This window comes from Pseudorca crassidens, chromosome 2, assembly GCF_039906515.1.
Source record: "Pseudorca crassidens isolate mPseCra1 chromosome 2, mPseCra1.hap1, whole genome shotgun sequence".
NCBI classification, from domain to species: domain Eukaryota; kingdom Metazoa; phylum Chordata; class Mammalia; order Artiodactyla; family Delphinidae; genus Pseudorca; species Pseudorca crassidens.
In genome coordinates, this window is record NC_090297.1 from 108,914,282 (window position 1) to 108,940,282 (window position 26,001).

The following is a 26,001-nucleotide window of genomic DNA, read 5'->3' on the forward strand; positions in this document are numbered from 1 at the left end:
GCCCACTTTCTGAAGAGTTATCATAAATGGGTGTTGAATTTTGTCAAAAGCTTTTTTTGCATCTATTGAGATGATCATATGGTTTTTACTTTTCACTTTGTTAATATGCTGTATCACATTGATTGATTTGTGTATATTGAAGAATCCTTGCATCCCTGGGATAAATCCCACTTGATCATGGTGTATGATCCTTTTAATGTGTTATTGGATTCTCTTTGCTAGTATTTTGTTGAGGATTTTTGCATCTATATTCATCAGTGATATTGGTCTGTAATTTTCTTTTTTTGTAGTATCTTTGCCTGGTTTTGGTATCAGGGTGATGGTGGTCTCATAGAATGAGTTTGGGAGTGTTCCTTCCTCTGCAATTTTTTGGAAGAGTTTGAGAAGGATGGGTATTAGCTTTTCTCTAAATGTTTAATAGAATTCACCTGGAAAGCTGTCTGGTCCTGGACTTTTGTTTGTTGGAAAATTTTTAATCACAGTTTCAATTTCATTACTTGTGATTGGTCTGTTCATATTTTCTATTTCTTCCTGCTTTAGTCTTGGAAGGTTATACCTTTCTAAGAATTTGTCCATTTCTTCCAGGTTGTCCATTTTATTGGCGTAGAGTTGCTTGTAGTAGTCTCTTAGGATGTTCTGGATTTCTGTGGTGTCTCTTGTAACTTCTCCTTTTTCATTTCTAATTTTATTGATTTGAGTCCTCTCCCTCTTTTTCTTGATGAGTCTGGCTAGTGGTTTATCAATTTTGTTTATCTTCTTAAAGAATCAGCTTTTAGTTTTATTGATCTTTGTTATTGTTTTATTTGTTTCTATTTCATTTATTTTTGCTCTGATCTTTATGATTTCTTTCCTACTGCTAACTTTGGGTTTTGTTTTTTCTTCTTTCTCTAGTTCCTTTAGGTGTAAGGTTAGATTGTTTATTTGAGATTTTTCCTGTTTCTTGATGTAGGCTTGTATAGCTATAAACTTCCCTCTTAGAACTGCTTTTGCTGTATCCCATAGGTTTTGGATCATTGTGTTTTAATTGTCATTTGTCTCTAGGTATTTTTTGATTTTCTCTTTGATTTCTTCAGTGATCTCTTGGTTATTTAGTAACGTATTGTTTAGCCTTCATGTGTTTGTGTTTTTTACTTTTTTTCCCTGTAATTCATTTCTAATCTCATAGCATTGTGGTCAAAAAGATGCTTGATATGATTTTAGTTTTCGTAAACTTACTGAGGCTTGATTTGTGACCCAAGATGTGATCTCTCCTGGAGAATGTTCCATGCGCACTTGAGAAGAAAGTATAATCTGCCGTTTTTGGATGGAATGTCCTAAAAATATCAATTAAATCTGTCGGTCTATTGTGTCATTTAAAGCTTCTGTTTCCTTATTTATTTTCATTTTGGATGATCTGTCCATTGGTGTAAATGAGGTGTTAAAGTCCCCCACTATTATTGTGTTACTGTCGATTTCCTCTTTTAGAGCTGTTAGCAGTTGCCGTATGGATTGAGGTGCTCCTGTGTTGGGTGCATATATATTTATAATTGTTATATCTTCTTCTTGAATTGATCCCTTGATCATTATGTACTGTCCGTCCTTGTCTCTTGTAACATTCTTTATTTTAAAGTGTATTTTATCTGATATGAATATTGTTACTCCAGCTTTCTTTTGATTTCCATTTGCATGGAATATCTTTTTCCATCCTGTCACTTTCAGTCTGTATGTGTCCCTACGTCTGATGTGGGTCTCTTGTAGACAGCATATATATGGGTCTTATTTTTGTATCCATTCAGCAAGCCTGTGTCTTTTGGTTGGAGCATTTAATCCATTCACGTTTAAGGTAATTATCGATATGTATATTCCTGTGACCATTGTCTTAATTGTTTTGGGTTTGTTTTTGTAGGTCCTTTTCTTCTCTTATGTTTCTCACTTAGAGAAGTTCCTTTAGCATTTGTTGTAGAGCTGGTTTGGTGGTGCTGAATTCTCTTAGCTCTCACTTCTCTGTAAAGCTTTTGATTTCTCCAGCGAATCTGAATGAGATCCTTGCCGGGTAGAGTAATCTTGGTTGTAGGTTCTTCCTTTTCATCACGTTAAGTATATCATGCCACTCCCTTCTGGCTTGTAGAGTTTCTGCTGAGAAATCAGCTGTTAACCTTATGGGAGTTCCCTTGTATGTTATATGTCATTTTTCCCTTGCTGCTTTCAATAATTTTTCTTTGTCTTTAATTTTTGCCAGTTTGATTACTATGTGTCAGCATGTTTCTCCTTGGGTTTATCCTGTATGGGACTCTGCGCTTCCTGAACTTGGCTGGCTATTTCCTTTCCCATGTTAAGGAAGTTTTCGATTATAATCACTTCAAATATTTTCTCTGGTCCTTTCTCTCTCCCTTCTTCTTCTGGGACCCCTATAATGCAAATGTTGTTGCGTTTAATGTTGTCCCAGAGGTCTCTTAGGCTGTCTTCATTGCTTTTCATTCTTTTTTCTTTATTCTGTTCTGCAGCAGTGAATTCCACCATTCTGTCTTCTAGGTCACTTATCCATGCTTCTGCCTCAGTTATTCTGCTATTGATTCCTTCTAGTGTAGTTTTCATTTCAGTTATTGTATCGTTCATCTCTGTTTGTTTGTTCTTTACTTCTTCTAAGTCTTTGTTAAACATTTCTTGCATCTTCTCGATTTTTGCCTCCATTCTTTTTCTGAGGTCCTGGATCATTTTCACTATCATATTCTGAATTCTTTTTCTGGAAGGTTGCCTATCTCCACTTCATTTAATTGTTTTTCTGGGGTTTTATCTTTTTCCTTAATCTGATACATAGCCCTCTGCCTTTTCATCTTGTCTATCTTTCTGTGAATGTGGTTTTTGTTCCACAGGCTGCAGGATTGTAGTTCTTCTTGCTTCTATTCTCTGCCCTCTGGTCCACCCTTATGTTTTAAAGATATTTTTACAGGGCATAATATTCTGGGGTGATGGTGTTTTCTTTCAGTACTTTAAAAATGTCACACCAAGGAACCACTCTTAGTTTCGTCAATTTTTTCTATTGTTTTGTTGTTGTCATTGTTGTTATTTAGTCTCTATTTCATTTATTTCTGCTCTGATCTGTATGATTTCTTCTACTAACTTTGTTTTGTTTGCTCTTTTTCTAGTTACTTTAGGTGTAAAATTAGCTTGTTTATTTGAGATATTTCTTTTCTCCTGTGGTAGACTTGTATCGCTATAAACTTTGCTCTTAGAACTGCTTTTCCTGTGTCACATAGATTTTGGATCGTTGTGTTTTCATTTTCATTTGTCTCCAGGTATTTTTAAATTTCTTTGATTTCTTCAGTGACCCATTGGGTGTTGAGTAGCACATTGTTTAGCCTCCATGTGTTTGTGTTTTTTGCAGGTTTTTCTTGTAGTTCATTTCTAGTCTCATAGCATTGTGGTCAGAAAAGATGCTTGATATGGTTTCAGTTTTAAATTTACTGAGACTTGTTTTGTGACCTAACATGTTATCTATTCTGGAGAATGTTCCATGTGCATTTGAAAAGAATGAGCAATTTGCTGCTTTTGGATGGAATGTTCTATATATATATCTGTTAAGTCTATCTAATCTAATGGGTCATTTAAGGCTAGTGTTCTGTTATTGATCTTCTGTTTGGATCATCTGTCCATTGTTGTAGGTGGGGTGTTAAAGTCCCCTACTGTCATTGTGTTACTGTCAGTTTCTCCTCCTCTGTGTCTGTTAATGTTTGCTTTATGTATTCAGTGCTCCTATGTTGGGTGCATATATATTTACAGTTGTTATATCTTCTTCTTGGATTTATTCATTGATCGTTATGTAATGTCCTTCTTTATCTCTTATTACAGTCCTTGTTTTATAGTCTATTTGGTCTGATATAAGTATTGCTATTCTGGCTTTCTTTACATTTTCATTTGCATGGAGTACCTTTTTCTATTCCCTCACTTTCTGCCTGTGTGTGTCTTTATATCTGAAGTAAGTCTCTTTTAGGCAACATATATATGGTTCTTGTTTTTGTATCCATTCAGCAACTCTATGTCTTTTTTTTTTTTTTTTTTTTTTTTGCGGTACGTGGGCCTCTCACTGTTGTGTGCTCTCCTGTTGCGGAGCACAGGCTCCGGACGCGCAGGCTCAGCGTCCATGGCTCACAGGCCCAGCAGCTCCGCAGCATGTGGGATCCTCCCGGACCGGGGCACGAACCTGCGTCTCCTGCATCAGCAGGTGGACCCTCAACCACTGCGCCACCAGGGAAGCCCAACTCTATGTCTTTTTTTTTTTTTTTTTTTTTTTGCTGTATGCGGGCCTCTCACTGTTGTGGCCTCTCCCGTTGTGGAGCACAGGCTCCGGACGCCCAGGCTCAGCAGCCATGGCTGACGGGCCCAGCCGCTCCGCGGCACGTGGGATCTTCCCGGACCGGAGCACAAACCCGTGTCCCCTGCGTCGGCAGGCGGACTCTCAACCACTGCGCCACCAGGGAAGCCCATATGTCTTTTGATTGGAGCATTTAGCCCATTTACATTTGAAGTAATTATTGATAGGTTTGTACTTATTGCCATTTTATTGTTTTGGGGTTGCTTTTATGGCTCTTATTGTTCTTTTCTTCTTTTTTTTTTTTGGCTCTCTTTCCATATCCCTAGTGTTATGTTTGGATTCCTTTCTCTTCTTTGTGTGTATATCTTTTATAGACTTTTGGTTTGTGATTACCATGAAGTATATATATAGCAATCTATCTGTCCATCTATTTATATGATTATTTTAAGTTGCTGATCTCTTAATTTCGAATGCATTTTAACAATCCTGCGTTTTTACTCCTCGCCACATTTACTGGTTTTTTTTTTTGCGGTACGTGGGCCTCTCACCGTTGTGGCCTCTCCCATTGCGGAGCACAGGCTCCGGACGCGCAGGCTCAGCGGCCGTGGCTCACGGGCCCAGCCACTCCGCAGCATGTGGGATCCTCCCGGACTGGGGCACGAACCCGCGTCCCCTGCATCGGCAGACGGACTCCCAACCACTGCGCCACCAGGGAAGCCCATGTTTACTGTTTTTAACATCATCTTGTACATCCTTTTTTGGTGTGTGTATCCATTAACTGCTTATTGTGATATTGATGATTATGATACTTTTGTCTTTTAACCTTCCTACTATCTTTATAAGTAGCTGATCAACTACCTTCATTGTATGTTTGCCTTTACCAACGAGATTTTTCCTTTCATAATTTCTTCTTTCTAGTTGTGGTCTTTTCTGCATAGAGACATCCCTTTAACATTTCTTGTAAAGTTGGTTTCATGGTGCTAAACTCTTTCAGTTTTTTCCTGTCTGTAAAACTTTTGATTTCTCCTTCAAATCTGAATGATTTGAATAATTATTCAAATTATTGAATAATTTGCCAGGTAGAGTATTCTTGGTTGCAGGTTTTTTCTTTTCATCACTGTAAATATATTGTGCCACTCCCTTCTGGCCTGCAGAGTTTCTGCTGAAAAGTCAACTGATAGCCTTATGGGAGTTCCCTTGTGCATAACTAGTTGCTTTTCCCTTGCTGCTTTTAATATTCTCTCTTTATCTTTAATTTTTGCTATTTTAATTACAATGTGTCTTGGTGTGGTCCTCTTTGGGTTGATCTTGTTTGGGACTCTCTGTGCTTCCTGGATATGGATGTCTGCTTTCTTTCCCAAGTTAGGGAAGTTTTTAGCTATTATGTCTTCTAATACGTTCTCTGCACCTTTTTCTCTCTCTTCTCCTTCTGGGACCCCTGTTACGTGAATGTTATAAGCTTGATGTTGTCCTAGAGGTGTCTTAAACTGTCCTCATTTTTGAAAATTATTTGTCCTTTTTTCTGTTCAGCTTGAGTGATTTCCTCCACTCTGTCTTCCAGTTTTCTGATCCATTCCTCTGTATCATCTAATCTCCTGTTGAATCCTTCTAGTGTATTTTTAATTTTAGATATTGTATTTTTCATCTCGGCTTGGTTCTTCTTTATATTTTCTAACTCTTTGTTAGAAACTTCTAACTTCTCACTGTGTTCATCCAGTCTTCTCCAAAGTTCTTTGAACATTTTTATGATCATTACCTTGAACTCTATTGCATAAATTGCTTATCTCCATTTCACTTAGTTCTTCTTCTAGGGTTTTGTCTTGTTTCTTTGTTTGGAACATATTCCTCTATCGCCTCATTTTGCCAAATTCTGTGTTCTTATTTCTATGTATTTGGTAGGTTGGTATGTTTCCTGATCGTGGAGAAGTGGCCTTATGTAGGAAATGCCTATGGGCCAGCAGCATACTCCCCTCTGGTCACCAGACCTCTATGCTTTAGGGGTGCCATCTATGTGGGCTGCATGGGCCCTTCTGTTGTGTCAGGCTGACTACTGTGGGTGCCTTGGTAAGCATGGGTGGCCCCTGATCAGGTTGGTTGCCAGGCCTTGCCTAGTGCAGAAGTTGCCAGTGACTGGTGGGTGGGGCCATGTCCTGGGAAGGTTCTGGGGCTGGTGTCAACCTGCTGGTGAGTGGGGCCAGTTCCTGACTTCGCTGGCTGTGGGGCCCAGGGTTTCCCAGAGTTGATATTGACCCACTGGTAGGTGGGGCTGGATCCCTGGGTAGCTGGCCAATAAATATATGGAGAGGTGATGATCAGCATCATTACTAATCATGGAAATGTAAATTAGGACCATAGTGAGAAATCTTTTCATACCCATTCCACTGGTAAAAATTAAGAGGATCTTTTTATATTATTACTGAAAGGAGTAAAAATTGATGTAACTGCTTTAGCTTACAGTTTGGCATTATCTCCTTAGGTTGAATATTCACATACCTTATAACTCTGCAGTTCCTCTTCTAGGGTATACCCAGGAGAATCTCTTATATATGTACTATAGGGGACATATGCACAAATGTTCATAGCAGCATTGTTCATAATAGCCAAAACTAAGAAGTAGTAAAACCCAGAAACAACCTGAATACCCATCAAAAGAACAGATTTTTGAAAAGCGAAACAACGAAGTGTCGTATACAACAGAATAAACAACAAAGATATATAACGTTGTGGATGAGACTAAGTGAAAAAATAAGTCCCAAAAGGTCTCATTCTGCATGATAGCCTTTTCATAAAACTAAAATACCCTTCAAAAATTAAAATAAAAAATATAAGGATTACATATAAATGCAGGAAAAAACTATAAAAAGAAAAACAAGGGAATAACGAAACATGGTTGAGCATAATAATTTTGGGAGTTAGAGAAACAGGGAGATAGGGTGAAGGAGGCAGAGACTATATGGTTAGAAATGTTTTTGTCAAGGTCTTAGCTTTTAGTTTGCTTTTCACAATGTTAAAAATAACTAAATAGGGACTTCCGTGGTGGTCCAGTGGTTAAGACTCTGCGCTTCCACTGTAGGTGGCACAGGTTCAATCCCTGGTTGGGGAACTAAGATCCCACATGATGTATGGCATGGTCAAAAAAATAAAAGTAAAATAAAAATAACCAAATTAAATATCCAAACAAAGAGTTTGCCAAAATGAGACTGTGTTATGAACCAAGGATTGTGATTAATCCAGTTCTGTACAGCTGAGGTCCAAATAAAGAAAATAGATACCATTTATGACCTACATTAGGGAAAACACATACACACACACACACACACACACACACACACATACACACTAAACCTAAGTTCTTTAGGATCATGTTGTTTCCTTTTGCTTTTTTCTTTCCAAGAAGAAGCCTAAATACTTCAGTATTTGGGAAGAATCCCTTAGTTAAGGATCTCACACCTTTCACCCAGAAATCAGCTAAGAGTGCTGTATCTCCTTTTGCTATTATAAGCAGCTTATGAATAGCAAATAATGTGTCCTTTGAAGATGAATTTTCAGCTAAAAACAAGATTAAATGGCAAGGGAGCATTGGAAACAATTTGTTGATCATAATGTACATTGAAGATTCATTCAGATCAATAGCATGGACTAGATCAGGGTCTATTTGACATATGTAAGCAGAACTTGGGTGATGTTGTCATGGCCAAATTGTCATCATTCTTTTCTTCTAATCACTTTTGCATTGTATAAGGAGAGTCTCTTCTGTGTGTTTAGTAGCACAATTCCTGTTGGTTACTAGAGGTTTGAGAAAGTGAGAACATTTTAATATTCAGATCCTACATAGAATGAGATGTTACCATTTAAAAGCCTTAAGAAATCTGTAGGTGGGAATTAAGGAAGCAACAAAATAAAGATCTCTGATATCTGGAATTTTGGGTTTTGCTATTGAATACAGAGCCCAGATATTACTAGAATTGCTTTCCCTTCAGTGGTTTGTGCTATTGTGAGAATTTATCAGTTACTGTCTTCTGGCATTCATTCCATAGAATTAATTCATGAGGATAAAGAGAGAAATGGCATGGTGTGGATTTTCAACATTTACATATTGAGAAATTTGGAAATTATTTCAAAGCTGAAGTTTGAAACTTTGACTTGCAGAATCCAGAGAGACAAAATTAGATCACTGATCAGAGATAAGTTGTACACTTTGCCCACTCGTAATTCATTCCTTTTCCCTTATTGGGGTCTAACTCAGCAAAGAGTATCTCAGGAGGGCTGTAACTTGTTACCCTTGGAAGCTGGCTTTGCAATCTGAACATTCTAACTTTTTTTTTTAAGAGCTCTTTATTGGAGTATAATTACTTCACAATACTGTGTTAGTTTCTGTTGCACACCAAAGTGAATCAGCCATATGCATACATATGTCCCCATATGCCCTCCCTCTTGAGCCTCCCTCCCATCTTCCCTATCCCACCCTTCTAGGTCATCGCAAATCACCGAGCTGATCTCCCTGTGCTATGCTGCTGCTTCCCATAACTGTTTTACATTTGGTAGTGTATAAATGTTGATGCTAATCTCACTGCGCCCCAGCTTCCCCCTCCCACCCTGTGTCCTCAAGTCCATTTTCTGTGTCTACATCTTTATTCCTGCCCTGCAACTAGGTTCATCAGTACCTTTTTTTTTTTTTTTTTAGATTCCATATATATGTGTTAGAATATGGTATTTGCTTTTCTCTTTCTGACTTACTTCACTCTGTATGACAGACTCTGGGTCCATCCACCTCACTACAAATAACTCAATTTCGTTTCTTTTTATGGCTAAGTAATATTACATTGTATATATGTGCCACATCTTCTTTATCCATTCATCTGTCGATGGACATTTAGGTTGCTTCCATGTCCTGGCTATTGTAAATAGTGCTGCAGTGAACATTGTGGTACATGTCTCTTTTTGAATTATGGTTTTCTCTGGGTATATGTCCAGTAGTGGGATTGCTGGGTCATATGGTAGTTCTATTTGTAGTTTTTTAAGGAACCTCCATACTGTTCTCCATAGTGGCTGTATCAATTTACATTCTCACCGACAGTGCAGGAGGGTTCCCTTTTCACCACACCCTTTCCAGCATTTATTGTTTCTAGATTTTTTGATGATAGCCATTCTGACTGGCATGAGGTGATACCTCATTGTAGTTTTTTTTTTTTCCCCTGGGAATACTTATTTATTTGGTCTATTAACACCAAGATCTGCAAAAAACAAACAAAAAAACACAACTTCTAAACACAGGATAATAAAACTTGAACATTAACATTCTTCTTCGATTTTGTGTAAGCTCTGCAGTATGGAAAATATACAGACTTCAAACAGCTGCAAAAATAGTGTCTTTGGGAGAAAATAGAGTTTCTACATCGATACAAGAAAAATAGGCATTTTTCTAACCCAGCCCAGTCCTGGGGCAGGTGGAGGGTGGAGAGTCACCACTTGCCACCCGGAGGAATGCCAGTTCTCCCTCTCCCCTACTACCCACCTGGGGCTGGGCAGGCTGGGCTGCTGCTTAAGACAATCTTAGGGTGAAAGCGAGATGAAAATGCCACTTAGGAAAACGCTTGGTTCCCCCTCTGCCAGCAGCTGGATTGGTCAAGTGTTATGGCCCTTTCGAGCTGCTTTGGTCAGCTCCTCCAATGAGAGGGAGGTAGGGGGATGGGACTGAGAGGATCGGGGAATCTATTCGGGTCTCCTCATCTGTGTCTGGGGAGGAGAGGTAAGGAAATCTGTGGTGTCCCCTCTCCTTTAATCATGGCTAGCTTGCTCCATGATAAAGACATGGGCCCCATACACTGTCCTTCGGACTCACACCCAGGGGTGGGGGACCCAAGACCTTCTGGTTGAGTTTTCCACCAAGTGAGGGGGTGACAAGAACACGGGTGTGACTTGTGAGCTGCCCAGTTTCTAGTGGAGGAGGCAGGTCCCCTCACATTCGAAGGGGCAGGGGTCCATCGGAAAGAGGACCCAGGGCTTTGACACAATAAATGAAAGTGCTCAAAGGCCAGGAGGGAAGGGCTCCTTCATCCCCCATCTCAGGGGAGCTCGGGAGGGGCCTGCCACCAAGGCTCTGGTCTCCATGGTGAAGTGGGAGTGGGGCCCTCAGACCACCAGGGAGCTCTGGAAAAGCGCAGGCTCTTCTGACGGTGGGGGCGCTGCCAAGACTCAAATGGCAGCGAGGAGGCCTTGGGGGGGCCTCTGGATCCTTCCGAGGCGGTGGCCTGGGGCTGGCCGGGGGAAGGGGGGACCCCGGGCTTGAGGGGCAGTTACGGAAGATGAAGCCCATGCTGGGGAAGAAGGGCTTCATCAAGCTGACGGGGCAGAAAGCCGAGCCGGTTGGGTTGAAATGGACTTTGTTCTTGTCAGGACAGGAAGTCAGGAAGGCCAGGTCAGGACCTGGGGACGTGGCCTCTTCAAACACCCGCAGTCTCTCACAGCCTTCCGGGGGTTCCCGTTTGAAGATGTAGCTGTGATTGGGCTGAGGGGAGGCGGCAAAGGCAAGGACTGGAGATGGGCTGCCCTCTTCAAGGAAGGCTGGGTGGCCTGGAGGGGAAGCTTTGTCACTGGGGATGGACGTCAGCTCCTCGGCTGCACCCTGGTGTTCCTCACGGCCAGTCTGGCCAGAAGGCTGGGGGGATGCCAGGGGCATGGAGGGAGAGCTGGCAAGGTTTCCAGGCTCCAGGAGGAGGAGGGGATGATCACAGCTGCCGCTCTGGAGGGGAGCTGGGGCTCGGTGTCCGTCAGGGATTTCAAGGATCCCCAGCAGCTCCTCCTCACCCTGCTCTTTCACAAACACCTCCTCCAGCTCTTGGTTGAGCCCTTCCAGGCTCCGGTGCAGGCAGGGGCTCAGTCGCAGGACAGAGGACCCTGAGGGGAAGCTGGGAGGGGACGCCCTCAGTGCTCCCCGCACAGCATGGTCCGCTTGGAGGGGGAGCCCCGCTCCTTCTCTTTCCCGCTGCGGCTAAGCTTTGTCCTCTGCAGCTGTTGCTTCAACTTGATAATCTCTTTTCGGTGGTCTGTGCTGCCCCAGGACGCTGAGCACTTGTGTGTACACGAGCTGGCCCGCTCACCTTCAAGCTCTTGCCAGGACAGGGGGGTCTGGGTGGCCTTGTCATTGGTACAGCAGGTGAAGGCCCCATCAGCATCTCGTGGCCACTGGCCCAGAAGGTAGGAGCTGAGGATGGTGTCCAGGGAGAATGTACGCCGGACCTGGGGTGGCTAAGGCCTACACACTGGCTTTTCTGGGGCCACGGAACACGGGACGCTGGCTGCGCGGCCACTCCCGTCCCGGCGCTGGTGCGGCTGCTGCAGCTGGAAAGGGACGGTGGCCCTGAGCGGCTGCAGCCCAGCCCGGGGAAAGCCGGCGGGGGCTGGGGGAGAGCAGCCCCGCCGGAGGCCCCCTGCCCCTCCGTGCCCTGGCCCCCAGGCACCTCCGCCTCTGCCGCCCACTGCGGCCCCCGCCATCGCCCGCCCGCCTGACTGCTGGCCTGCCTCGGCCCCACAGCGAGCCCCACACTCTCATTGTAGTTTTGATTTGCATTTCTCTAATAATTAGTGATGTTGAGCATCTTTTCATGTGCCTCTTGCCCATCTGTATGAATATTCTAACTTTTGAAGTTTTGTAGGATATGGTCAGTTGGAGAAGACAGTGACCAGTGATCATTAAATTCAGCGTGCTATCGCAAGCTTGACAAACATCATCTAATTCCATGTATGAGCCAGCCAGTCTGAGGGTTTACATTAAGGTGGAAAAATTCTAGAAGCACTGTCAGCCTGTGTATATCTTTAGTTCCTATTTGATAATCTTCCTTCAAGTCCAGAGAATATATTTTTTGACGGATATTTTCATTTGTAATGAGACTATGGTCGTTTCTCATGGATCATGGACATTCATGAGTTGATTCAGCAGGGAGTCAGTCATTTTCTTTGCAAATGAGTGTGTCCAAACCAGGGAAATGGATGCTAATGGATCTTGGTTAATTTTAAGGGCAAGTGAAGAACAAAGTAGTCTGTTGTGATCTCTTTTTGTATGTTTCTCATTTGCTAATAAGCACAGTTAACTTACAAACAGTTTGTGTTTCCATACGAATTGTAAAATTTTTTGTTCTAATTCTGTGAAGAGTGCCATTGGTAGTTTGATAGGGATTGCATTGAATCTGTAGGTTGATTTGGGTAGTACAGTCATTTTCACAATATTGATTCTTCCAATCCAAGAACATGGTATATTTCTCCATCTGTTTATGTCATCTTTGATTTCTTTCATCAGTGTTTTAGCCTGAGAAAACCATAATTCAAAAAGAGACATGTACCACAATGTTCATTGCAGCACTATTTATAATAGCCAGGACATGGAAGCAACCTAAATGTCCATCGACAGATGAATGGTTAAAGAAGATATGGCATATATATACAATGGAATATTACTCAGCCATAAAAAGAAATGAAATTGAATTATTTTTAGTGAGGTGGATGGACCTAGAGTCTCATACAGAGTGAAGTAAGAAAGAGAAAAACAAATACCATATGCTAACACATATATATATATATGGAATTCAAAAAAAAAAGAATGGTACTGATGAACCTAGTGACAGGGCAGGAATAAAGATGTAGACATAGAGAATGGACTTGAGGACACAGGGTGGAGGGGGAAGCTGGGGCGAAGTGAGATTAGCATCGACATATATACACTACTGAATGTAAAATAGTTATGGGAAGCAGCAGCATAGCACAGGGAGATCAGTTCAGTGCTTTGAGATGACCTAGAAATGTGGGATAGGGAGGATGGGAGGGAGGCTCAAGAGGGAGGGGATATGGGGATATATGTATGCATATGACTGATTCACTTTGTTGTACAACAGAAACTAACAGTATTATGAAGCAGTTATCCTCCAATAAAGGTCTATTAAAAAAACAACAACGGTTTGGCTCTTTTGGAAGCCATTCCTACCTGCATTAAAGTATTACTGAACTGTCAGGCATCCTATTTATAGTTCTGTTCCCTTTGACTTCACATTTAAGTGGAAAGAGGTGGGTGGTGAGAGGCTATTTGATGTTACTCTTCTCACCTTATAAGAAACTGAAATTTTAGGATTGAAATTGTCACAAAGGCCTCTCAAGTTGTAGGGTTCTTTCTACCCTAGGAAATGTTTTTCTAGACTTGCGATCACTCAAGTCATCATCATTGAGGAAATCCAGTCATAGTCTTTCTGTGTGTTACCAAAGACCTAGTCTACTCTTCCCTGGAAAAAGACATTGGGGAATACCTAATTCACCAATGCCACTAAGCTAGCTTTACTCCCTTCCTTCCTTCCTTGTGTGAGGAACTCAGACTGATTTTTAACACCAGTAGGGTTGTAGACTTGCTTTTTAAGCAAAGGAATGATGATGTTCTTGAGAAATTTGGGAAGTTTAGTTTGAGAAGTAAGTATATAAGACCAGGTTGACTGAATAAGACTTTCTTGAGACTGCCTGCCCTTAAGAGAATGTGTGGTCTTGTCTGAGGGGAAGACTGTTTTCCTTTTAATGCTTTTGTACTTAAGAAGGAATACTTGGTAATATGTGTGATTCATTACAATCAGTTATAAATTTGAGCGATAATTATAAGAAGAAAACTCATTGATCAGGATCATACTCATCCCTGGACACTATTTGATAGTGGTTAGAGGCTTTGCTTTCAAGTAGGGGAGGGATCATAGGAGGAGAGTTGTGAGAGAGGAGTTTTTAAATTATTGTTGCATTTAATTTATACTTCCTAAATCACAGAAGCATGGAAAAGATTCTTCCTGAGATTGAAGGAAGGGCTTTGGTGTATACATTCTCAGTGACTAAGTCTTTATTGATTTATTTATTAAATTGAAGTATCGTTGATTTACCGTATTGTGCTAATTACTGCTGCACAGCAAAGTGATTCAGTTATACATAAATATACTTTTTTTGGTATTCTTTTCCATTATGGTTTATCATAGGATATTGAATATAGTTCTCTGTGCTGTACAGTAGGACCTTGTTGTTTATCCATTCTGTGTATAAAAGCTTACATCTGCTAACACCCACCTCCCACTCTATCCCTCCCGCAACCCCCTCTCCCTTGGCAACCACCAGTCTGTTCTCTATGCTCAGTGACTAAGTCTTGATTACATGAGTAGATGACCTATTTTGTGCACATTTAAATTTTTGAATGATTTTTGCTAAGCCAGTAAATGTGATTTGGGGCTAATTTTCCCATCTCTGCATAATTTGATATGTTCTGAGAATACAAAGTAACTTAGATTATTTGATGTTTTTGGATTATGCATCCCACCACTTTCCTTTATGAGGACACATATTTAAGAATTACACATACATACATTCATTTCTTCATCAAATATTTACTGAGTGCCTACTGTGTGCCAGGCCCTGTTCTAGAAGTTTGGCATGCATCTGTGAACAGTAGACAGAAATCTCTACCTATTTCTTTTTTATTTTTAAAATATTTATTTATTTATTTAGGCTGTGCTGGGTCTTAGTTGTGGCACGTGGGATCTTTGTTGTGGCATGCGGGATCTTTTAAGTTGTGGCATGCGGGATCTGTAAGTTGCGGCATACAGGCTCATAGTTGCGGCATGTGGGCTTCTTAGTTATGGTGTGCGGACTCCTTAGTTGTGGCATGCGGACTCTTAGTCATGGCATGTGAACTCTTAGTTGTGGCATGCATGCAGGATCTAGTTCCCCGACCAGGGATTGAATCCAGGGCCCCTGCATTGGGAGCTCGGAGTCTTACCCACTGGACCACCAGGGAAGTCCCTCTACCTATTTCTTTATGAGGATTATTAACTGTTTATATGAGGAGGTCCTTAGAGTACATTTATTCTTCAACTTTTTGTTAACCCTGTTTTAATGATGGAAGGGAGAAGAACAAAACTAGGGATATCTGACTTCAGGAAAGGAGTTTTTGCAAAAATGATCTATTTGGTAACAAAAATGTCACTATTGCTTACATCAGTTTTAGATCTTGTCTTTGGAAGTGTGGTTCACACACAAATATTAGTCACATTGCTTTATAATCAATTCTAATTTTTTACATCTCTCTCCAAATTTGCCTGCTTGTTCATTCACTTTACTTACCACATTGGCTTTGAATGATCTTTCACTTTCTGAAAATAAAATCTACCCTTAAAATCTGGTAATTGCCTCTGAAGATATTTAAAACAATGTGTTGGAGGTAATTGTAATACCAAAAATAAGATCATGGGCCCCCTGAAGGCAGTAGCCCTCTTTTGTACATATAATTTCAGGCATCTTTATTAAAAGTAAATCTTGTTTTACAGTGACCTTGAACATATATTCTCTGTTAAGTGTGTATCAGAATATACCTAACCGGTATCAATCTGAGCCTGACTGTAGGTGATTCTGTGATTTAATTTGCAGTAAGTAGGCTTTTTTTTGTTCTTCACCCTCACCAGGTATACAATGTTTACATGGCAGGGAGGCAGTTGTGTTCTAAGCGGTACCGGGAGTTTGCCATCCTACACCAGAACCTGAAGAGAGAGTTTGCCAACTTTACATTTCCCCGACTTCCAGGGAAGTGGCCATTCTCTTTATCAGAACAGCAATTAGATGCCCGACGTCGGGGGTTGGAAGAATATCTAGAAAAAGGTAAGCCAGGCTATTAAACTCTACTATCTTGAGTAAAAATAGGGTCTAGGTATATATTGCAGCTCCTAAACTGCATAGCTAAGTTTCCTGAAACTCAACAGTGAAAGTAAATCAGGTTTTTGACTTAGGTGTTGAATGATCTGAGCTTTGAAGCCAAGAGTAAAATGTTCAGTACAGCAATTAATAGCCTATTTTATTGACTCGCCAAACACTTAACAACAACAGAAAACTGCATAATTATTTTTGATGCATTAAGGACCTTTATTTATTTGTAGGGTTATATTTTTGCACACAGCAAACATATACAGACTCAGCAACATGCTAAATTGATTTGGGAACTAGATGGGCAGTATTTAAGACATTTTTATGAAAGTGATTTTGGTTCACTGGCATGTCCTACTTGAAAATTCCTTATTCCTCTTACACGTGTCCATGGATAGGTTTGATGAGTTGTAGGTAAGCTAATGTTCCCTTTTTCTAAGTAGGTTATAGGTAGAAATATTAAAACTTATTTGTTATCTCAGGACCTCCAAACAATACATTAGGAGTCTTTGGATGTGGATGCTGAAACGTTTGTCTAGAAAGGCAGGGAGAAATGACACAGATCTCCTGAATAAGATGGTTCAGTTTGTGGCTCAGAGAAGAGACCTTGTTTTGCTACGTTATAGTTACATAATTTGCTAGGCATGCAATAGGCTTTTCTTTAAAATACTAATTTAACAGAATAATGGTCTTATGTGGTATTTAATAATTCTGTGTCCTTGTAGAAGAACTAATTGACCTAGTTGAATTTTTTTTAAACTTTGCTAGAGAGCTTTATCCCTGAAGAAAAACCATTTCCCCCATAGAAGGTAGTTAAACTTCATCTATTTTTAGCTTTTCTCTAACATGGAATGGCCTCCTAACACAGCCTTTGGGAAATGAGAAAGAGTACAATTTTTTTTTTAATAAAATGAAGTAAAATCAGCAGTGTAATTTATTATCCTCAGGAGAATGTTAGGAAATTAACTCTCTTAGATTTAGATGATTACCTACCTACCTGCCTGTTTTCTTTTCCTTCCTTCTCCCTTTCTCTCTCTCTCTTTTTTTTAGTTGTAGTTGTTTTGAAGTTAAAGTTAGTGAGGTGAGAAGATGAGAAGATGTGCTCAGCTTAATACTTGATTACCTACCCATTTTTTTCCAAAGTGGCTTTAAATGCTTATGATTCTCTTACTGGCCTGCTCCTAGGCCAAATAGATATTTTTCTTTGTATTTTAATTTTGTGTTTATTCCTAATTGACCTTACCCTTGCTCTATTGTCTAGCTTATTAATAGTTAACACAAGACAGCAAAGTTAGATTTACTGAACTTTTATTTCTCTTTTACAGGTAACTTCCTTTGTCTATGTTTAATGTTTTTAATAAGCTACATCTTTGTACGTCTATTATTCCTCTGTTCTGGTTCATATTTATATAAATGTTTGTTGTGCCGTAAAATATCATGTGTCAGGGATGGCATACTACCTCAGCACTGCCTGCTAATGATGATTTATACTTAAACCTTGATATGTTCTTGACTTTATATTCTTGATTTTAGGGCCTCATGCCAGATTCTGTCTTTGTTTTCTATAGTGTGCTCAATACGAGTCATTGGTGAGAGTGACATCATGCAGGAATTCTTATCAGAATCAGATGAGGTAGGTGAATACCCACTATAGTGACTGTTTACCTCTTGGCTCCTTGTGGGGGAAAATAAAGATATCGATGATGGATTGAATTGCCATAAATTCTCTAAATGACTGTTTTTTCAACTTCCTTTTGTTATGTGTCCTGCTTATCCTTCAAGACCTAGTGCTAGGTCCACCTTCTCTTTGAAGCCTCCCCTGATATTCAGGGGATACACATTGATTTTTCATTCCACCAAGAACTTCCGCAGTCAGTACACATAATTATCACCTTGTTGCTATCTCAGTCTCTAATTTTTTTTTTTTTTTTTTTTTTTTTTTGCGATACGCGGGCCTCTCACTGTTGTGGCCTCTCCCGTTGCGGAGCACAGGCTCCGGATGTGCAGGCTCAGTGGCCGTGTCTCACGGGCCCAGCCGCTCCGCAGCATGTGGGATCTTCCCGGACCGGGGTGCGAACCCGCGTCCCCTGCATCGGCAGGCGGACTCTCAACCACTGCGCCACCAGGGAAGCCCTCTAATTTTTTATACATATAGTCAGATGATCCCTTTATAATTTTACTTTACTAGATCATGAGCTACCTGTAGGTAAGAGCTAAATCTTTTTTTTTTCAGCTTTTTGAATATAATTGTCAAATATGAATTGTATATATTAAGGTGTACAACTTGATGTTTTGATATCTGTATACATTGTGAAATGATCACCATAATCAAGTTAACTAACCTATCCATCATCTCATTACCATTTCCTCCTCCCTTTTCTCTTCTTTCCTTCCTTCCTTTCTTCACTTCAGATCTACCCCCTTAGCAGATTTCAAATATAGAATATAGTATTGTTAACTATGATCACCACGCTGTACATTAGATCTTCAGAACAAGAGCTAAATCTTGAACATCTTTATATTCCCAGTGCCTTACCACAATGTCAGGCATTTTGTAGGTGCTTAATAAATATTAATTAAATAGAAGAATGACTATGTAATGCTGCTGTATTAAATAGTGTGTCATCCACTAATTATTTTATATGTATATGTTTTATTTCCCCAGCTAGATTATAAGTTTCTTGCAGACAAGGGCTTTTATAACAAAGTAATGCTTAGGATAGTTTTAGGCAATGAATAGTAGTTTTTTTAAAGTGGTAAATGAAGATGGACTTGTTTCTAAATAGTTGTTTCTCTGTAATAAAAATTACAAGGTCACAAATTTGTTAGAGGAATGTGTTAATTTTCAAAAGCAGTAAGAGAGAAAGACTTCTTTCGAATTAAGGAGGATAAGAATTGTTTACTCTTTGCTAGAAGAAAATTGGACATCAGACTAACTCAGATTCCTGAGTTTCATCAATTTTTCCTTTCAAAGGTGTCATGATTATTTCAGGGTTCAGAAAGGAACTTAGGATACCTCTTGAGCCAATCTAGCATGCCTAACCATTTAAAACCAAAGAATATTTGTTGAAACTACTGCTTTTGGTTGTTTTCTTTTCTCATTTGTGAGTTCTGAATGTTTGAAAGTAAGCCAAAAATCTTATCTGTGTTTGACCTAGACTGATTCACACAAGTTTTCTGTTTTGAGATATGAACACGTTGGGTTCAACATATTTCTTTCCTCCCTGTTCATCTTAAAGGTTAACTTCTGCTGCAGCCTAAAGTCAGCTTTATGACTTGAAATGTATTGACTTATGTCTTTTTTCCCCTTTTCATTGGAACTCACTTTCTTTCTATCACAAGTTTAGGTTGTTTAGCTAGCATGTTGCAAGGAGAATGAGGATATACTGGGTCATAAATTCTTTTTTTTTTTTTAATTAATTCTTTTTCTGCCTTTTCCCCAGAACTACAATGGTGTGTCTGACGTAGAGCTGAGAGTAGCATTACCAGATGGAACAACAGTTACAGTCAGGGTTAAAAAGAACAGTACTACAGACCAAGTATATCAGGTAAATTAAACTTGAACAAGTAGGCTTGACATTGGTTGGTTTAAAACTAAGAAAGATAGATTAAATGAGTTAATACATATAAGGAGCTTGGAGTATCTGGCATGTAATAAATTTATTAAATGTTAGCTGCTGCTGTTGATGTTATGATTATTAACGTGGAAGTACTTTGTCCTCCTTGAAAGAAAGATACAATAAATATCCCCAGGTTGTAATGGTTGTGATTAGCACCCCCTCTTTTTAATTGTAAAAGACTTTCTAATGTATGTGAAAATAGAATAGTACAGTGAAACTCCATGTACTCATCACTCATATTTAATAATCCTCAAGATTTTGCCACATTTGTGTTATATATCCTTTTTTCCTTTTCCTTTGTTTAAATATTTTAAAGCAAATTCCATGTTTTTCGACCTGTGTATATTTCAGTATACATCTCTAAAAAATATGGATGTTCCTCTTACATAATCACAAAGCCATTATCAAACCTAAAAAATTAACTACTTCCATGGTATTAACTAATAATAAATCCATAGTCAAGTTTTCCCAATTGTCTAAAAATGATTTTTAACAGTTGGTTTGTTATAATTTGGATCTAAACAAGGTCCTTATGTCCTTAAAAAACATTTGGTTTTTATGTTTGTTTTAATATAGAGCAGTCTGCCTTCCCTTCCCTTACCCAACTTTTTTCCCTTATGTTATTGTTTTATTGCAGAAATTGGGTCTGTGTCCTGTGGAATGTCCCACATTCTGAATTTATTTGTTTGCTTCTTTTGTCTATTTGTGTCATTTAATATGCCTTTCTGTCTACTTATATTTTCTATAAATGGAATTTTTCTCTAGAGGCTTGATTAGATTCAGGTTCAGCTTTTTGATGAGAGTACTTCATAATCGGTGCTATGTACTTCATATTGCTTCTCAACCGGAGGAACACAATATCTGGTTATCCACTTTTAGTGATTAATCAGTAGGTTTACATGGTAATAACCTGATGTCTCCATTGTTAAGTTCTTCACTGATCTTTTATCCAATAAGTGTATCACTGATGATTACTGTCCTAACCAGTGATTTCATTAAGGGTTGCAAAACGCTGATTTTCCAATTTTCTCATTTCTTCACATTTATTAACTAGAATTCTTCTGTAAAGAACTTTCCCTTATCAACTGAGGCTATTTAGTATCCTGAAATACAGTTTATAGGAAAAGGGGGATAAATATGTAATTCTTCCCTTTTATTGTCAGTTTTTGGCATAAAGGATCAATGCCCTAGCTGATTCCAGTGATGTCCAATGAGATAATTATTTTTTTAGTGTCATGTGGCTTTTTAGATACTCAGTATGATTTAATCAAGAACATATATTCTTTTTGGTGCTCACATTGTTCTGTCTTTGGTCAGTGGAATCTCCTTCACGTCTGCTCCTGTATTTTTGTGGTGCAACCCATTTGTTTATGATAGCATCCTTGCTTTTTGGTAGAACAAGATGCTCTGGGCTCATCTTTGTATATTTCCTATACTAGATCTTGAATGAGTCATTTCCCCAAGGAGTCTTTCCTTTCAGTGAGGAATGATATTTAAAGATCATGATCCGGGTGCTGGGTATAATTGTTTCTTTTAGGCCTTTTCATTGGTCTTTAATCCTGATTTGATCAAGATTTTCAGGGAGACTAGTGGGTTTCTGGATATTAGTACTTATTTCTCCTTTGTGGCAAACAAAAACTTCACCCCCCAAATATTTACTGTATACCATGGCAAAGGATATGTACAGGATCTGAGGTATTTCAGAAATTATAAAATGGTGGATTGATGGCAAGGAAAACATTAATTTTATATAGCTTATTGATGTTTTGTTTCATTTTCAATACTTCTCTAGCAAGGCCCAACTTTTTCTTTCACTTCTCTCCTCACCCTGTTACTGAGACTTCTAGCTATAAGCCGTTTTCCAAACCTTGAGAAGATTTCAGTTTCTATCTAGTGCAGTATAGAATGGTAACTTAGAACACTTACAGCCTCCAGTTTCTGCCTCACATCAGGGATGAACCTAGGTCTGATATGTGAGTAGATACAGGAAGAAGGATATCATATTTGGTTTACTGAGACACTAATACTCAATAATTTTCTCTTGTTTAATTAACACCTTATTTATACATTTTGGGATTGATCTTGAAAAGGAATTTTGGTACTACTAGTTTGTGTTTTTTGCTTTGTGTTTTCTTGTTGTTATTTGTATGTAATTTCAATTTTCCTTTATTTGCATATGGAGTCTTTCAATTTCTTTTTATTTATCATGTTGGGACCTTAGTTCCTAGAGAGAAGGACTGATACTTGTTTAAAATGTCTCTGTTGTCCCAACATTTTGCTATTTTCACATGGATAAGGATGATGATAATTCTTAGGATATAGAGGTCCCCAGCATGAGACGTGGATCATCTGAAAAGTAAACAAGAATAATTTGTGAAGTATGAGCAAAATTGATAAACAATGTTTTAAGCTCAAGAACCAAAGATATAGATCTTGTATGTTAACAGCCTGTATATTAAATGTAGGCTGAATGTGTGAGACTAGATATTTAAGAATTTATTTTCTTTTTAAAATCTGTCCTTATGTAGCACATTTTTTGTAAGTGCTATCCTAAAAGATCCTCATGATATGAAGTCCTGTTTCAGAGAGCAAAGCTGATATTTAAGGAGAGACTGTTATTAGCTTTAATTGGAGGGGAGAAACTCATATTTAGAGATCATAGCTGTTTGGATCAAATAAAGGTATTTTTCTCTTTTATTTCATGCATATGTATTCATACATACAAAAAAGAGTAGCTGTGGACCATGAATTTAGTTTCTATGAAACCAAGATGGCAAAACCCTTCTCTTCTCCCTGCTCCTCATGCATATACCTGTCTTTTCCCACAGCACTGTCTGATTTTGTTTTCCTGAAACTAATCTATCCTGTTTACACTTTAGGCTATTGCAGCAAAGGTTGGCATGGACAGTACGACAGTGAATTACTTTGCCTTATTTGAAGTGATCAATCATTCCTTTGGTAAGTGCCAGTAACTAATATTACGTTTTGTTTGAGGATATTTTATCCTAATACTAAGAAACTGAAGCTCCCAAAAGCTGTCAAATTGAAACTGTTTGCCTAGAGAAGAAGATCTTGAAGACAAGGGGCAATCCCACTAATTGGGACTGTTTCTAACAAGCAGACAGGACAAATCCCATTAAGCATAATCCCACTAAGGCTAGATACCTGATCACCCCTTTTTCCTCTGTTGGCAGTATCAGTTACTTATACCCAGCACTGAATCAGATACTTTCATGAGATTTTTAAAAATCAGAGTTCAAAATTAATATATTCCAATGAAACAGCCTTAAAAAGAGGGGATTTTCTACTTAGCCACAGCTTGTTTTAGCGTACTTTATGGTTTTTGTAGATTTTTAAGAATAGCTTTTTGTTTTCAGGAGTTAGAAAGAAATATGTTGATTAAAAGCCTTTGCTTTTTAAAAAAATTAGTTTATTTATTTTTGGCTGTGTTGGGTCTTCGTTGCTGCGTGCAGGCTTTCTCTAGTTGCGGCGAGTGGGGGCTACTCTTCGCTGCAGTGCGTGGGCTTCTCATTGCGGTGGCTTCTCGTTGTGGAGCACGAGCTCTAGGCGGGCGGGCTTCAGTAGTTGTGGCACGCGGGCTCAGTACTTGTGGCTCTTGGGCTCTAGAGTGCACGCTCAGTAGTTGTGGTGCACGGGCTCAGTTACTCCATGGCATGTGGGATCTTCCTGGACCAGGGCTCGAACCCATGTCCCCTGCATTGGCAGGTGGATTCTTAACCACCGCTCCACGAGAGAAGTCCTGCAAACCACTTTTGACACGTTTGATCAGTCACAGCACCTTCTCCATACATTGCACAAATCTTTTTTTGCGTTTCAGTTGCGCTTTTACCTTTCTTGAAATAATAAAGCATAATATGCCGAAAATGTTGCTTTTTTCTTCCATCTTCAATATTAAAATGGCTATACAAAAATTCACCAATTTTGATAAGTTTTTTTAAATGCATGCTGATATGATAGCTGTCACAATACAGTCTGTTTCGAATGAAGTTAAAGACAACTAAGCACTACTGGAGCCATTTTATGGAAAAGACCGAACGAACTTTTTGGCCAACCCGGTGTTTAAGTTTGTGTAAACAGATATCCTCTTCCTAGGAAGTTTTATTGCACTGTGACAGAGATTTTCTCTTATATATTCTTTTATAAAAGCTAGGGATAGTTGCACTGAGACCACAAAGGGGAGGAAGTTGGAAGGCTTGCTTTAAATGACAGATTTCCTACGGTTTATGGGTCTTTTCCACATCATATATGTACAGGGCTAAGGCCAGAAACAACAGATAATATTGACTGATCAGAACTTCCTCATCCCGGAAAGGGAGAGTTTGGTAGATTTGAGTCGCCTTGCCATCCCAGGTCAAGGTAGAACAACTTTGATGCCCCCTAAAGCAGCTATCTCCCAATTGTTTATTGTCTTCCCAAATCTCTACAGTCTAACTAGGCAGATATAAATATTACAAAGGATTGCTAAGGATCCAGGACACTTGGATTCTAATCTTACCTTCTTCTCTAAGCTTTAGTTAACAAATAAAATGGGAAATATTAAATCTGTCTTTTGCTCTGTTATAAAGCCAAGTAAACATCAAGAGAAGAAAACTCCGCCTTTTTAAAGAAAAACAATATAGAAATTAAAAGTGGTAGTGTTTTATACTGCTTGAGTATTGTTAGGAAGAGGAAGTAAGGCTACCCAGAAGTCACTTTTCTTTGGTAAATGTCTAGACTTGTGGGGGGATGTGGAGAGCCTTTCAGCTCTTAACAATAAAAGCTGTTCATTGAGAACTGCCACATGAGAGACTCTGAATGCACCATAACTGGGTAAGAGGGGGAGGCTTGCTGTAAAGATGTTCAGTGGACATTGCTGTAACTTAACTCAGTTATGGATCAGATTTTTTAACTGACTTTGGAGTAGCTGATGTCTGCAAAGTCAGCATGTTAACTGAAAGGCATGTCATTCAGGTGAAAGATTTCAGTTAGCTTGAGGCTCAGTTGGCCAGTCATATTAGAAGGCGTAGATTTGGCTAGGCAAATTGATATTTTGTGGTCCCAAGGCAGAGCTCCTGGATGGAACTAAGCTGATGTGCTGGTTAATGATAACTTCCATTCTTGTCTGCTTTACACAGTTCATACTAGGGAGATGCCTTGTATGTCTTCTCACTCTAGCTTTCTTTGCTTTGTCTTCTCTTTAGTACGTAAGCTGGCACCTAATGAATTTCCTCATAAACTCTACGTCCAGAATTACACATCAGCTGTGCCAGGCACCTGCCTAACCATTCGAAAGTGGCTTTTTACGACAGAAGAAGAAATCCTCTTAAATGACAATGACCTTGCTGTTACCTACTTCTTTCATCAGGTGGGTGAACTGATCTCCCTGGAAAGGCCTGATTTCTTTTTCTGTTTGTATGTAGTGGTCATTTGCCAATACAGTGTGAATCCTTGAGTAAGCTGTTTTGTCTCCTGGATCTTAGTTAAATTTGTAAAATGTTCTGTCCCATTTTGACAAAAGATAAGTTTAAGAAGGTGGGGGGACTTCCCTGGTGGTGCACTGGTTAAGAATCCGCCTACCAGTGCAGGGGACATGGGTCCGAGCCCTGGTCCAAGAAGATCCCACGTGCTGCAGAGCAGCTAAGCCAGTGCACCACAACTACTGAGCCTGTGCTCTAGAGCCCACAAGCCACAACTACTGAGCCTGTGTGCCACAACTACTGAAGCCCACACGCCTCGAGCCTGTGCTCCGCAACAAGAGAGGCCATCGTGATGAGAAGCCCTCACACTGCATTGAAGAGTAGCGCCCACTCACTGCAACTAAAGAAAGCCGGTGCACAGCAATGAAGAACCAACGCAGCCAAAAATAAATAAATAAAGCCATTAAAAAAAAAAAAGTTTAATAAGGGGATATCCTGGAGTTCAAAATGTATTTATTATTATTTTTTAAAGCAATAACAAATGAACATTATGGGGCTATGTTCTTTTTCAAAAAATTTTTCATCACAATTATACATACATAAAGCTTAAAGTATCAAATAGTTCTGCACAGGTTATTATGAAAAATATTAGTTATTCCCACTTCTTTTCCTCTCATAGGCAACCATTTCATCTCTTTTAGCTTGTTTTTTGTTTTATTTCATCTTTTTAAAAAATTTTATTGAAGTATAGTTTATTCATAATGTTGTGTTAATTTCTGGTGTACAGCAGAGTGATTCAGTTATACATATATATTCTTTTTCATAGTCTTTTCCATTACGGTTTATTACAAGATATTGAATATAGTTCCCTGCGCTACATAGTAGGTCCTTGTTGGTTATCTGTTTTATATATAGTAGTGTGTACCTGCTAATCCTAAACTCTTAGTTTATCCCTCCCCCAGCCTGT

The 26,001-nt window shown here is 39.3% G+C and overlaps 1 protein-coding gene and 1 pseudogene across 4 annotated transcripts in view; one reads left to right on the forward strand and one right to left on the reverse strand.

The window, feature by feature from the left end:
- SNX27 (sorting nexin 27) overlaps positions 1-26,001 on the forward strand; it is an 86,112-nt gene that overhangs the window by 37,099 nt on the left and 23,012 nt on the right. For all 4 annotated transcript variants that reach the window (XM_067727779.1, XM_067727777.1, XM_067727778.1 and 1 more), the window contains 5 exons: positions 15,763-15,955; positions 17,566-17,630; positions 19,441-19,545; positions 22,497-22,575; positions 24,819-24,982. In XM_067727779.1, coding sequence (XP_067583880.1) covers positions 15,763-15,955; positions 17,566-17,630; positions 19,441-19,545; positions 22,497-22,575; positions 24,819-24,982 — 606 coding nt within the window. The remainder of the gene's footprint in view (positions 1-15,762; positions 15,956-17,565; positions 17,631-19,440; positions 19,546-22,496; positions 22,576-24,818; positions 24,983-26,001) is intronic.
- On the reverse strand, positions 10,367-11,785 carry LOC137211285 (protein FAM117A pseudogene; annotated as a pseudogene).